This window comes from Chionomys nivalis, chromosome 1 (genome assembly GCF_950005125.1).
Source record: "Chionomys nivalis chromosome 1, mChiNiv1.1, whole genome shotgun sequence".
Taxonomy (NCBI): domain Eukaryota; kingdom Metazoa; phylum Chordata; class Mammalia; order Rodentia; family Cricetidae; genus Chionomys; species Chionomys nivalis.
In genome coordinates this window covers 9,412,929-9,427,834 of record NC_080086.1, presented here as the reverse complement: position 1 = coordinate 9,427,834, position 14,906 = coordinate 9,412,929, and the positions used below count along the sequence as shown (strand labels likewise).

The following is a 14,906-nucleotide window of genomic DNA, read 5'->3' as shown; positions in this document are numbered from 1 at the left end:
TTTCCTTGGCCCTGCTCCAGACATATTTATTGCTTCTTTGTCTTTCTTGAATGACTGTCTGGCATCTCTCTACTTGTCCTGGAGTGGCCCTGAATCTCAGTTCATACCTGTTCATTATTAATTTATGGTATTTTTATTCAAATATAATATGATAGATTAATATATAGCAGGTTAAAGTAGGGTAGATGTAAGTAGGATATTATTAATTTTGACTCTATTGCATTCTATTTTATAAACTTTTCAAAATAAACACATTTTAATTATTTTTTAAAAACACTTCTTTTGAAGTATTTTTTAATTTTTTGTGATTTTGCCTACATGCATGTATATATGTACTACATATGTATAGTACCTTGGGAAGTCAGAAGAGGGTATTTGATCCTCTGGAACTAAACCTGGGTATGGTTATGAGCTGCCATGTTGATGCTGGAAATCGAACCAGGGTCCCCTCAAGAGCAGCCAGTCCTCATAACCACTGAGCCATCTCTGAAAGTCCTCATTTAAATGTGTATTGGATGTAAAAGAACACAGGTAGACAGTTTTTCACTGAGCCTCAATAAGTTATCTTTTTAAAATGTTAAATGATGTTGAGTTCTTCAAAAAGTCTGCCTGGATGAGTAATAATTTACCACTAATATAATAGTCTAAGAAATGAAAAGATAGACAATATGAATTACATAATCTTTTCCTAGTTAATTTTAGCAGTTACTCAGGCAAGCAGAGTTGGTGAACAGAGACTAATACCACAAAGAAATCATTGACTATCTAATATACAAAGATTTTTTTCAGTCTCATTCACAAAATTCCAAACATTTGTGAAAGGCTAAATATGAAATTTTTAAAGATGCCTTAAGACAGGCATTTTGTAGTCTTCAAATGTTTTTGACAATTGCAGAAGTTCATTTTTTCCCTTCAAATGTCTCTTTTGTCATGTATGTGGTAGAGTTGTTATTGAAAAGTAAGCACAAAGGGGGGCTTTTAAAATATAACCATTGAAGAAAAATCTCATAGGGAAGGGACTCATGAAGTCCCATCCTTTGCTAAAGTTCTGGACATTTGGTATCTGATGGGGGAAGCAGAATCTTCTTCAGGGCCACCTCTAAATTATCCCTCATTAACTATACATCTTACATGAAAAGCTCTATACATCCATAATTCATAATTCTATCAGTTTTAGGGTTATTTACAGTATGCCACACAGGTAGATCGGACACATTCTGTTCAATCTGCATTAACCTTCACAAGATTTAACTGGTGCATGAAAGAACTCACAGGTGTTGGCAAAACACAGACCAAGCACTTTTCACTGGGAGCCATCCAAGGTTGTCTGCACAACTTCCTGAATTCTGTTCTCTCCCAAATTAGGGTGGATAATGTTTCTGTTTCCACATGTAAGGTTTGAGGCAGTATGTAAAGAGAAATTTTGGTGTGGAAGACCTCCAGGAAACCTATGCCACTAATTACATTGCTTCTGTAACCTTCTCTGGGCCTAATCCTCTGTGGATTTATTGATTCCAGATTTGTTTACAGGAAGCAACTTGATGAATCAAGTCTCTGTTGATAAACACATTGCCTAGGTAAAGAGAACCTGTAGCCTCTCTCCTCATAATGTGATCAGCATGTTAGTACTATGTCCATCATGAGTGTGTTTCAATGGGGTGTGACTAGGTTAGCACATTCTTTCCAAGGTATCACCAGTAGAAAGAAATCTTAGGACACTGTTATAGGCTGCTGCTAACACGTTTTTGTTTGTTTGTTAGTTTGTTTGTTTTCTAAGTCAATGCTGAGTTGCCAACAGAGAAATGACAGTCTATAGGTCTGCTTCTCGTGCTCAACCTGATAAGGAAGTACTGCAGCAAGACATTGTTATTTAATGGCTTGATCAAATGGTACTTATGGAGTGTCTAGTCACCAACAATATTGTATAACATAGAGCACCTAAATGCACATTATGTCTCTCTCTGCTCCTAAAAAGACAGTTGTATCACAGTCGATGAATCTTCTAGATAGCTTTTGAAAAATCTGTAAGGACATGACTACACATGTAGGAGCATGTGTGGTTTTTTATGCATTGGATAGATTGGGAACGCCATCTTTGCTCTCTGTGTTTGATGAGAGACGAATAGATACACAACTGTAATGGAGGCTGGACTTAGCTTATTTTATCATTTGCAAGTAAAGTGATTCTGGCAGAAATTTGGTAACAAATACTCAGATTAGTGTATCTGTTGCAGAGGTGGTGGCTGGGTTGTGGCGAGATGTGCTCAGCAATGGATGTCTAACCTCCCTGTGGTCTTTAACTGCTGTCATTGTAGTGCTCTGAATCCCGACTCTTGGAATGCCCCAGTGTCGACGACTCTCACCAAGAGCAGATCCTTCACTTCATCTTATGCCATCTCTGCAGCTAACCATGTAAAAGCTAAAAAACAAAACAGGCCAGGTAAGCAATGCACACTCCAGGTGTACAGTCCTGTTTTCTACATGTACATTGTGGTAATGAACTATGGCATTAAAATGAATAATAAGGTTTTAGTTGGGAAAGTGGAAGGAATTGGAAGATTCACCTTGCTTAATCTAAGTCCAGGTTCATGCTGGGATCTGTAAATTGGTTTTGCTGAGATACAATTATGTTTCCAGCATTCAGAAGACGGATGCAGGAGGATCAAGTGTTCAAGGCCTTGGAGAGTGGTTAAGAGGGCTCTCTGCTTTTGCAGAGGATGGGAGTTTGCTTCCCTGTACTCATGTCAGGAAACTGCCTGTAACTCTAGCCTCCAGGGGATCCCACTTCTGGCCTCCCTAGACACAGCATGTATGTGTGTGCACGCATGCACACACACACACACACAGACACTTGCGGCTTGTGCACACCACTTTATTACATTCGTCTCTGCGTTTCCTTTTCAGAATCCACATGAGGGCCTTGGCTTCTCCTCTGACCTCTTCCTCTAGAGAAGTACAAACAGTGAATGTTTGTTTCATGGCATTGTATAAATTATTCTTGGGGTTTTCAGTTACTTTCTGCTTCAATTTCTGAACCTTCTGTCTTCAGCGGCTTAAGAATTTGAGTCTTGGCTCAAGGAGAACCCTCTTCTCTCACTGTGTTATTGGACATGCAAGTCTGGCTGCCATGGCAGCTGTGAGCTCCAAGATCCATGTCATCACCCCCATGACATTACTAAAAGCTCTGCTGGCAGCCTCTGTGGTAGCTGGGTCCTCTGCTCAGATTTGTAGCCTTCTCTGTGCCAACAGGCAGTAGATTGAGCTTTGAGTGGGAAAGGCTGTCAGGATTGTGGTTCACCTACTCTGGCCGTCTTCTGGGAACCTAATTCCTCCAATCTGCATCTCTGCATTGACCTTGAAATCCTTCCTTCTCTCCCTTCCTCCCTCTTCCCCGACTTTTCTCCTCCTCCCTTATTCTTTTGTTTTCCTTTTCCTTCCTCCCCCTTGATATTTCTATTCCTGCTGGCTTCCCTCCCTCTCTTCCTCATTATCTCCCTCCCTCCGCCTTTCTTCTCATCTTTTCTATCTGTTCTTAAGGATGCAAAGATAGGCATATAACAGGCAGAGGCAAACCAAACATCCTTAAAATGATGACATTTATGTGTGAACCATTTGAAAGTTGCCCACATTCCACTGATATTTCAGGAGATGCCTTGAAAGGCAAACATGGCATTAAGACATAAATAGGATTTAGGGAAGGACTCCTGGTTGCTCATCTGCTTCTGTTTATTCACTTCCCACTTGGTACCCCCTCTTGAAACCATCACTCAATCTGCGTAAAATCTCTACTGCTCAGTGTAGAAATACACATTCTCCCAGAGTTCAAGTTTATTTGTATTGAAAGAAACTTTTATTTCAAACCAATATGTTTGTGTAGGGATAAGCCCCACCCATTGGGGGCGTGTTCGCCTCGGGCTAATGTTTACTGATAAATCTTCCGGGCGTGATCCCAGCAGCCCTTTTTCTCTGCTTTTCCTGTTCTCCGCAGGAACCTGTGGTCCTGTAAGTCTATTTCCCCATTAAAGCTGTATATATTTTTATAATCTGTCTGCATTCATTTACGTTATTACACTGGCGCCCAACATGGGGCCAAAAATGACTCAGCCCCACTGCTCACACTTCAACATGTTTGTTTGAAAGAAACCTTTAAAGGCAGTCTGACTCTCCTGCACATATTATGGTCCTTTGAGTTATGGATAGGTTTGTTAAGCTTTGTAAAGTGAACATCATTAGTGAACTAAGAAATAGACTTGAAGCTTACTTACTAGGACCAGACACTGCAAGATGATGGAGACTGTTGATTAGCTAAGATGCCATGAGACAAACACAAATACACACCCTCTCTTGGCCTCCTCATGAATATGCATGAGGAGCAAGGAAATCAACACACATATGTGCAAATACACTGTCCATGCACACACATCTCACCATACAGCACCACCAACATACATACACATACCACACACATACTACATACACACCACACACACACACATACCACAGGCATAAACACCACACACACATCAAAAGCACAAAAAAGAAATGTTTATTTTCTCTGTGACCTTTTAGTGCTGTGTTATTGATGAACAAAAGAGCTCAAAGGAGGAAATCAAGAGATATAAAAGTGAAATAACTTGTCTGAGGCCTAGAATTTATCTTTGGCCCTTCCGTTTATCTTCTTGTTTTCAGAGTAAAAAGAATAAAGAATCAAGACCAATTAATTGATATGGTTTGGAATTTGAGTAATGTGGCTGGGTGTAAGGTAATGAAAGCATGTGGTCTCTCAGTTAAGTGACCAAAATTCCAATTATTAAATAGCCTAACTGGTTAGATTAAAAAGCTAAAAATTAGTTCTGCAACATGGCTCAGCATATCCATTGCCAAACCTGAAGACCTGAAAAGAAAAAGCTCCCCAAAGCTGGATAGGAATTATGTTCCCAGAGGCATAGAAAGTGGCTACCAGTCACCTGTAACTCCAGCTTCAAAGAATCCAATGCCCTCTTTTGTCCTCTGAATGCACCTCTGCACACACATGCACATACATGTCATGCACACAGACAGACTCACATACATGTAATTTAAAGTCAAATCGCTTTTAATCTACATTTTGTGACTGTCATGCCCCTGCATCTTACTCCCTGAGTCTTACTTACTGTCTAACAAAACTCAAGAAAAACATCCACTCAGCATACCCCAAGGGGCAATGGTAAAAATCAGTCCCGAGTGTGACAGTCTGTCTGTCATTGTTGTCGGCAAGGGCTTGATGTCTTCCCGACGTAATTATTTGGAAGCAACGTTGTATTTAGGCACACTTAAGTTGCTATCATCACGGAATAAGAATTTTGTACCATAAAATATCCAAATGCAAAGCAATCAATAACAATTCTGCCAATATATAGAAATGTATTAATAATCAGATGAACCTAGATTCCCGTTCTCCCTGGTCAGTTAGGTTCTTCTGGTTTTGTATATTTTCATTTGATTTGATTATCACTAAGCATCAGGTTTGTTCATAACATTTTCATACATTTAGTTCTGATTGCTCATCCCTTTCTTCTATCTCAACGTTTTGTTTTTATTTTTTTTTTTATTTTTTGTTTTGTTTTGAGACAGATTTTCAATGTGTAGCCATACCTGTTGGGGAACTCACTATGTAGTCCAAAATGGCGCTGAACTCAGAGATCCGCCTGCCTCTGCCCCCCCCCCCAAGTGCTGGGATTAAAGGCGTGCACCACCACTGCCCAATTCAGTTTCTTCTCTCTCACTTTCTACCACCTCCCCTTTTCTGCCCACAATGGTCTCTTTCTGCTGAGGAGCAGTATCACGTGTGTTCCACAGCCTCCACCTCGGTTTTGAAGCCCTATTGTCCTTGCGCTGATGTCATGGACTTCGGCTGCCCCAGCTAAGCAAGTACCCAACTGTGCTTGATGCAATTTATCTCTTTCCCAACTACTTTTCAATAAACCATGAATGAAGAGGCTGGGGAAGATCTTTTCTATGAAAGAGGGTAAGGATATGGGATCCCAGGAGGTGTGAGGAGGAATGTAAGAGCCCTGAGCCTCGAGGTGCCTATGTCAGCACACTGAGGATGAATTATCTGAGTCCAGAGTGGAGGAAAGATATGTTCTTTGCACAAATCAGATTTATGGAATCTGTTCTTTTCACAAACCAAGTGAGAAGTATGTTCCCAGCTCCCTCAGTCAGCATTCCTTTGAAATGACTGAAACATAAGTAATCTTTATCATCTACTGAAAAAAAATACATGGATCAGATCACACAGGAGTCCTCTGATGAAAGCATAACAACAGGAGAGTTAAGTATAATTTGCATTTTTAACTTATATGAATGTTTGTATGTATGTATGTGTACCATATGTGTGCAGTGTCAGCAAAGGTCAGTAAAGATCATCAGACGCCCTTGAACTAGAGTTACGGTTCATTGTGAGCTGCCATGTGGGTGCTAGGACCTAACCTGGGTCCCACAGAAGAGAAGCCACACTCTTAACCCCTGAGCATCTCTAGAGCCCCTGATTTGAATGTTAAATCTTGTCCTTCTAGTGTGAGTCACTAAAAATGGGGAACTACTGTTATATCATTCAGCTTCCAAATTCATCTGATTCATAATTGCTGCTTATCTAGTAATCCTCGGCTAGTGTCTTGTAAGTCTGGGCTTTCTTTTGTGGTGAATCCAGATGTCTTACATCCCTAAGCTAGACTTAAAAAATCTTTATATGATGGTGAGTTTTTTTTCTTTTGTATTGTTCTTACTAAAACAGAGGCATCAATTTGTCAGAAAAGATGATTTCTTTTTTTTAAAGATTTATTTAGTTTCTGTTTATGTACATGTGTGTTCATGTGTTTGTGTGTATATGTACACCTGTATGCAGGTCCCCGAAGAGGCCAGAAAAGAATGCCAGATCTTCCAGAATGGCAGATACTGCTGCTTGGGAGCCTCCTGATATAGGCGCTAGGAACTTAACTTAGGTCCCCTAAAGGAACAGTGAATGCTATTAGCTGCTGAATTATCTCTTCAGCCTAGTTTCCTTCATGCTTAATTAAAGTTAAACTGGGAAATTTTACGATGAAAAGCAAGTGGGTTTCCTTAAAGAATTCCTGGGCAGTATTCCTCCCTTTGGTTGCCTCTGTGCCGTGAAGCACATTTTCTCAGGCTCTTAGGAACAAGCGTACAAGGAGGCAAAGGCTAGGTTACTCAAATAAGTCAGAATTTTAGACTCTTTAAAAGTTGTATTATTTATTTGTTGCCTATCAATATTTTAAGTGTTTCGTATCAAGATAATTTAAATTTTTATGGGACTTGTATTTCACGATCTGTATCTTATTCCTGGAGTCTCTTAAAATTACTCAATTAAAAAATGAAGATAAATATATAAAAAGTATGCATGTTTACCTCATTCAGTTCGTGTGTGTGTGTGTAAATACTAAATTAGATATCTTCCTTCTAAACTTTAGATTGAAGGCCCTTAAAGAATCTTATAATTCCTTCCTTCTTTTCCATCTTTATTTCTATCTTGCAAAGAAGGTTATTTCTAATTTTCCTGAGGAAATCCCTTTTCTATACCTACAATACTTTATTTCCTCCTTTCTAAAGTAAAATGGTATTTAATGATTACAGAAAGAGAAATCCTAATCCGGAAATCTAAATTGGAACATCTTGAGTTGCCAGATTTGCATTAGAGATGCTCAACTATTGAAGCTGGTGTTAGTATTCCCAAATCCTCAAAACCCAGAAATCTGAAGTCCTTCCCAGTCAAGCATTAAGGAAAACTCTGCCTGTGTTTGATCACTCATCTCTCCGTCTATTTGGAATCCCCTCCTCCACCACCCTGCCCCCTAAGTCTCAGCTTCTCTACTGCACATTCTTTTAACAGTTCGTCCCAGGAGCCTCCAAGTCTGCTTGTTATTTTAAATTTAGTTAATCGCTGAGTTCCCAGAACCCTAATGGCTGTGTGGATTTTAAAATGTGTATTTAACAATGCCCCCCCCCCCCGGCATGTCCCTACAGCTAACAACTCTCAGCTACTGAAACAAAATCAGTCTTCTCATAAATTGCCCTCGAAAAATACATTTGTGTCTAGATAGAAATGGAGAAGCTTCCCAGAGGGTTTTGAACTAATGGTCTGTTAAAAAAAAAAAAAAAAAAGACTTTAAATGGGGTTGGGGTTGGTAAAGTGCTTGACTCAAGATAGACTGAGGCAAGCCTGACATCCCAGCACTGTGGAGGAAGAGACAGCTTAGAAATATCAGTGAGCTCCAGGTTCACTGAGAGACTCTGTCCCCAAAATCAAGATGAAAAGCATTAGTGAAGACAGTGCATATTTGCCCCCAAACCTTCATATGCTCATGTACAGACATGAACATGTATACCCCAAAAGGTTAAAGAAACAAAAATAGTAGAAAGGTATCCCCAAATCTCATAATGTGCCGTCAAAATGTTGGAGCCAGTGTCTACAGCAATGCTGATGTTTATTTTAGGCTCATGTTTTAAAGCACAGCTGTTAAGCCCTTGTCAGGTATCTTTAAAGCCCAATCAGAGTCCTGGCTCAGAGATCTATGATAGAACCAAATTCTTTTGTTGGCTTTTGGAACCCTATTCCTCATACTGGGTTGCCTTTCCCAAATTTAATACATGGGATGTATTTAGTCTTCCTGCAATTTGATGTGCTATGTTTTGTGGGTATCCATGGGAGACTTGACCTTTCCTGAACAGAAACAGAGGAGGAGTGGATGGGAGGTGAGACAAAGAGGAGCTGGGGAGGGAAAAGGAGGAGTGGAGCAAGGGGAAACTCTGATCAGGATATAAAATAAATAAATGAATAAAACAAAGCCCAATCAAACCAGCCCCTACCTTGCCTCCACGTTCCCACTCTTACTAGCTTTTCCTAACTCTCGCAACATGTTTAGTTACTCTCTCGGTCAAGATAGTTTCGTTTGTTAAGTACAAATGTGAGGGATTGTGCAGCTGGTTAGGAAGCAACACAGAAATAGGCTACAGGGGCTTGGTAGGGGGGCTGTCCACCATGCTGAAGATGAAAATTTCTCCCATCTCAGGAACCTAACCAAAGCATCAAAAGGAAGCCAAGAAGACCCTTCTACAAGCTATGATAGTCTACTTCACGGAGCAGAAAACTTTCATGGGGAAAAGTCAAACTTGATTAACTAAATTTTGGACACAAGAGCACCTTGGACCAGCTGCCAGTTACCTACACACGCTAGCTATGGATGTGATACCCAGGGCTAGCAGTTTCCCCTGAGAGTGGATGAGCAGAGACCTGTGAATGACTTGAAACTCATTCGTCTCCTCCCACCTCCAATTTTACTTGCGCTTTGCCTTCTCTGTATTTGGAAGGAAGCAACTTCAAAAGGCATTAGCTTTGTCTTACAGATTGAGCATTCTAGAAATCCAAGCCAGTGCTCTAAACAGACCTCACACTGTAGCATGACTGTAAACACGGGGAGGAAGTTCAAGTTTTAGGTCTACTGTGTATTTGTGCGGGAGGTATCACGTGTTTTAATATTCTCTTCAAACGCACTTTTCTCAGAGTGCATTTTCACATAGAAATGTACATTTCACTGAGTGTGAGAACAGTTAAGAAGTCTAATTGCCTCCCCCAAATTATCATTTTCACTTGTATATTTTAAGCATTCCATGCCTGCCGCTGTGTGTTGTAGATGAAACGTTAAAGCAATAATGAGGCTGTAGAAATGGCCCAGTGATTAAAAGTGCTTGCTGTTCTTACAGAAAACCTGGTTAGTTTGAATCACAGCACCCATATGGTGACTCACAATCGCCTAAAGAACTTCAGTTCCAGGGGATCTGGTGCCATCTTCTGGCCTCCATAGGCTCCTGCACCATGTAGTACACAAACTCATGTGGCAAACGCACATGCACATAAATAAAAGTTTTTTTTTTTTTTTTTTTTTTTTTTTAAGTAGTGAGTCAATTCCAGCTGGAAATTTTTCAGACACATGAGAAAATTTTTAAGTGTTATTTCCAAGTTAGGGTGACAAGAGCGAGACAAAAATGGGAAAAGAAAATATTATCCTCCTCCCCTGGGGTGACTTCAGGCCACTATGAATTCAGTGGGTGGGCCACCAATTTCTCAGGATGAGTTACTGGTCCTACTTTCATGCCATGGAGACACCCCAGGTACATGTCCTGTCTCCAGATGCTGGCATGAAGATAAGACCAGATCTGGGGCTGAGCATGAAGTCGGTGGCTACTCGTTGTATGTACACAGGGTGAAGACGACAGGAAGGAAACACATGCCTGCACTGTTGAATGTCAGCATTACTCTATTTCTCTTTCAGGTAGCCTTGCTGAAATTTCACCTGTACCCTCACCCTCGTCCTCGCCTCCTCAAGGGTCACCTGCCCGGAGTCCCGTTGGCAACGTCACTTCAGCACAGTTTCCAGAATCCCCTGAAATAACTGCCAAGCGGGGCCCTGGATCTCACAGGGCCTTAACTTACACCCAAAGTGCCCCTGACCTGTCCCCTCAGATCCTGCCTCCACCTGTCGTATGTAGCAGGTAAGAACTGTGTACTGGTAACAGAAGAATAGGATAGTATGATGTTATGTTTGAGGCTATAATAGCAATTCAGATTTTCCATGGCTCTCTATAAATAGAAACTTTATTTTCCGTTCAGTCTGACCAGAGCTTTGGAGAGAGTGCAAAATAATTAGCTGTATATATTTGGTTATATATACTGTTGGGTGATGGATAAAAATGTGTGGTTTGTAGGCTGGGGACATGGTTCAAGGGTTCAGAGTGCTTGCTACACTTATAGAGAACCTTATTTGGGTCCTCGCACCCACATCAGATGGCTCACAACCACCTGTAACCCTACCTCTTGGGTATCTGATGCCTTCTTCTGCCTTTCAGGGTCACCTGCATTCATGTGAACATACCACATACAGACACATACATGTAAATAAACATGAAAGTTTAAAATTTTGAAATAAAAATAATAAAATATATTATTTAAATTTTTATCAAGGAATCTGATGTAACTGATTGTTTTGTTGGAATGTTTTTATGTGTTATCCTGTGACTATTTTATGCTGACTTTTAAGGCATTTTACTTGAAACTTAAGTATTTAATTTTAACTCTTCCAAAATGAACTAATAACACATAATACATTATGGCTTGACTCAAATGGTTCCCTGAATGAAATTAGACAAACAATTTCTTCTTACATCACAATGAAGAAGAATTACACGCTGATCCTGGGGATGCAAGCTTATAACCCTAGCGCTCAGGAGGAGAGCTGGGAGTTCAGAGACAGCTTTAACTACACAGTGAGTTTGAAGCCAGCCTGGGCTATAACCTAAGAAACCATTTCTCATAAAGGAAGGAAAGGGGGAAAGAAGGGAGGAAGGGAAACTGAATTACCAGGTATTATCAATGGATGATTAAGAAGACCTTAATGTGTTTTTCTTTACCATCATTATGCATAAAGAGGAAACACCCCCAATTACTGATAAAACGTATTTTTGTTGTTGTCCAGCAATATCTTCTTTTTGGATAGTTGATCTTAAAGTGTTAAATATTTTTTTAAGGTTTTACTTATTTTTATGTATATGTTTATTTTTGCCTGTATATTTGTCTGTATATTTTTGCCTGTATATTTTTGCCTGTATATTTGTATCTGTATGGGGTGTCCTAGGAAGCCAGAGGACGGTGACAGATTGGCTGGGACTGTAGTTACAGATCGTTGTGAGCTACCATGTGGGTGCTGGAAATCAGACCCAGGTCCTCTGGGAGAACAGCTAGCGCTCTTAAGCACTGGGCCATTTCTCCACTCCCTAGTAGTAAGTATTTTTTTAAGTAGAAAAGGGCAAGTGTTTTAAGCACAATCCTGAGAATGCCTTAAAAAATGTTATTGTCTTCAGTTAATAAAGATGACTATTTGAATGTATTAACAGCACAAAGCTTTCTTGTGTCTCATTTTTATTAGCATACTCTCTTTAATAACTAACAGCTGAGATACTAAGCTTCACAGGTTTTATTTGCTTGTAGCTTGTCTGTAAACCCCATATATTATCACTGTGAAGGGATACTTGAGATCAAGAAAGAATGGTCTATTTCTACTTACAGCTTTAGTGGATTCACTCAGTGGTGGTTTCTTGACCCTGTTGTTTAGGGGCTCATGGCAAAGAAGAATCCCAGGGCAGGAACTGTCCAACTGAGGACACTTTGTTGTTGGGGAAAGCTAAGGCAGGGAGAAGAGAGATTGTGGGGCTTGATATCCATTTGAACCCCCTGTCATGGCCTATGTTCTTCCCCATAAGGCCCAGCTTTTAAAGGATCCCCCAGCTCTAGACAACACCACAGCCTACTGAGCAAGACTTGAACACATAACACCTCGGGATTGCTCCTTGTCAAAACTTGACTGCCCTAAGATAAATAAACATAGTTTATTTTAACATCTTTATGTTTACTTCTTTTCTCTCTATAACTGTGTTTATGTAGGAAAAAAAATACCCAACCTTTATTGTTGGGTGAAGACCAGAGTAAAATTCTATCCTAGTACTCAAGCTTTCTCCATGCCAGCGTTCTAACTAAAAATGTGTTCAGTGGGCTTTTCATCCACATGGTCTTCTTCCCAGGGCTATTGTGCAGTCAGAGATCAAGACATGCTGCTTCACGCTCACTGTGCCAAAAGCTCTGAGGAGCTCTTGCTCTGTTTCATGTCTGAGAGTTCTCTGAGTTCACTGGACCCCCATCACCAATTCCCTTAGGTTAACACCCTGTAATTGTTTGGGCATCTGACATTCAACAGGCTTGCTGAGGGAAGCATTGTTCTTTGTTCTGTACCCTGAGCCAGGATAAAGTCCAGCAGAGTGATTTGGGTTAAGAACATCTGCTTCTAGCTTCTCCAAGGGGTTCTCCCTCCCTCAAGACTTGTGAGAAATAATCATCTGAAAGAAAAGTTTGGGGTGATCAGGAAAGCTCTACAGCTTGCCCTGCTTCACCCCACCAAGATCATCTTGGTTGTTTTTAGAGGGAAGAATGTCACAGAGTTTTAATAATGAGAGTGAAGAAAAAACCCAAGGGGATTTCTCTGTCTCCTTGTTCAGTGATGTTTAGAAATCCAGTAGTGTGCATTTTATTTGTTTGGGCTTTATAAATCTATAATTCAAACCAGGTTTTATAATCCCTTTAAGGCAGCCACCCATGTAGTCACAGAATGCTCCAGAAACACACGACTAACTATTGTGGTTTCCCTTGCTGAACTCGAAAGACTTGGCATTGAACCCTAGTCTCTTGGCCGTTGTAATGCCTTTGCAACAAGCTGTAATTTTTTTTGTTTTGGGTTTTTTATTTTTTGGACAGGAGCTACTTTATTTGAACTAGTAACTTAAAGAGTCCTCTTAGGTATTGTCAGGCAATGAAAACCCTTCACATTGATAAACTTTCACACACGATTAGGGATCATAAGTTAGCATGCACTTTTTTTTTCTTTTCTTCTTTTTTTTTGATTTCCTAAGGAAAAGTGATGGAATTTTCTCATTAGAAATAAATCCCATATAATGCTTTTCTGTTTATATTTCAGGGTTGAAAAATAAATTTACTTGGTATGATGGGATACTGTAGCTCAGAAATATTTTACTGTGTGTACAGTTGAGAAAATGATGAAACATTTAGAAATTCAACATTAGATATTAATTTCACCCCCCTTTATTTTGGTCCATTGTGTTAAGTCACCATGAGACAAAAATGTTCTCCTGAGATTTTTTTTTATATTGTGCACAAGAGCCCAGACACAAAATAGAAGATTAAAATCTAATCATGATGTAGTTAAACAAAATAATAAAGCAGGGACTAGTTGGGATCTCAGGAGAGTTTGTGGGATTACCTTTTGACTTGAAAAATAGTCAAGTTGTTGAGAAAGCATACAGATTCTCCTTTATACCCACCTCTATGTGGTATATTCACTTCATTCACTTCTCTGCCAACTTCCACCACCTTGGTTGTCCACAGATTGCATTGACTCAGTTTTTGTTCAAACAACAGTGTTTATAGTCATTCACCTTTTCCCACAATGTCCCTCTCCTTTGTTCATTTCCTTAAGGCCTTAATGGATGACTGAAAATACTTTGAAAAAATTTATTTTGGGAAAAAATAAAATAAATATCCAACATTCTATTTTAATGTTTGCTGTCTTTTATTAAAAATATGATTAGAAATTGAGTATCCTGACTCCAAGAAATGAATGTTGGGGAAGATAATCATAGCCAGACATGTGCCAGAACCTTCAGAATTACTTCACAGATCGATGGCAGTTATTTCAGTATTCTTCCAAATAATATAACAACTTTGCAGCATTTCAGTGTAAATATGTGGACTGAGGAGAAGGAAGAGGAGAGTAAGATGAAGTTTATAATACTTTGGCTGATAGCTCACTCACCACAAAAGACCACCTATCAGCAACTGTCTGTAATACAAAGTGGGTTCCCACTAGACACAAAAGTAGAAGGCTATGAAATGTTATTGTATTTGTTGTGGTGGTTTTGATATGAAACATGGAGGCTCCTGGAAAATAGCTAGAGCTAGATGACCCTGACTTAATCAATGGTTGGGAGATGTTGGAAGCATGGTATGGGAACCTCATTAGATAGAAACCAGTCCCTAGGGTTGTGCGTTAAAGAGTGTTCCTTAATTCTGGCCCCTCCCTGGCTCTCTCTAGCCTTCTGTGAGCCATGATGTAAAACACACTTTGTCACTGCCCTCATATGTTGTCTCAGTTCTGCTTCAAACCAGTGGAGATCCTGAGGGTGGATGAACATCCCTAAACTGTGAGCCAGCATAAGTCTTTCTCCCCTGAAATGCATGTCTAGGGGTTTTGGTACAGCAGCGAAAGACCAAGACAGGGAATGGTTGA

At 40.0% G+C, this 14,906-nt stretch overlaps 1 protein-coding gene across 1 annotated transcript in view; it reads left to right on the top strand.

Moving 5' to 3' along the window:
• Pde3a (phosphodiesterase 3A) overlaps positions 1–14,906 on the top strand; it is a 286,893-nt gene that overhangs the window by 237,285 nt on the left and 34,702 nt on the right. The window contains exons 5-6 of the mRNA XM_057783982.1: positions 2,316–2,440; positions 10,329–10,548. Coding sequence (XP_057639965.1) covers positions 2,316–2,440; positions 10,329–10,548 — 345 coding nt within the window. The remainder of the gene's footprint in view (positions 1–2,315; positions 2,441–10,328; positions 10,549–14,906) is intronic.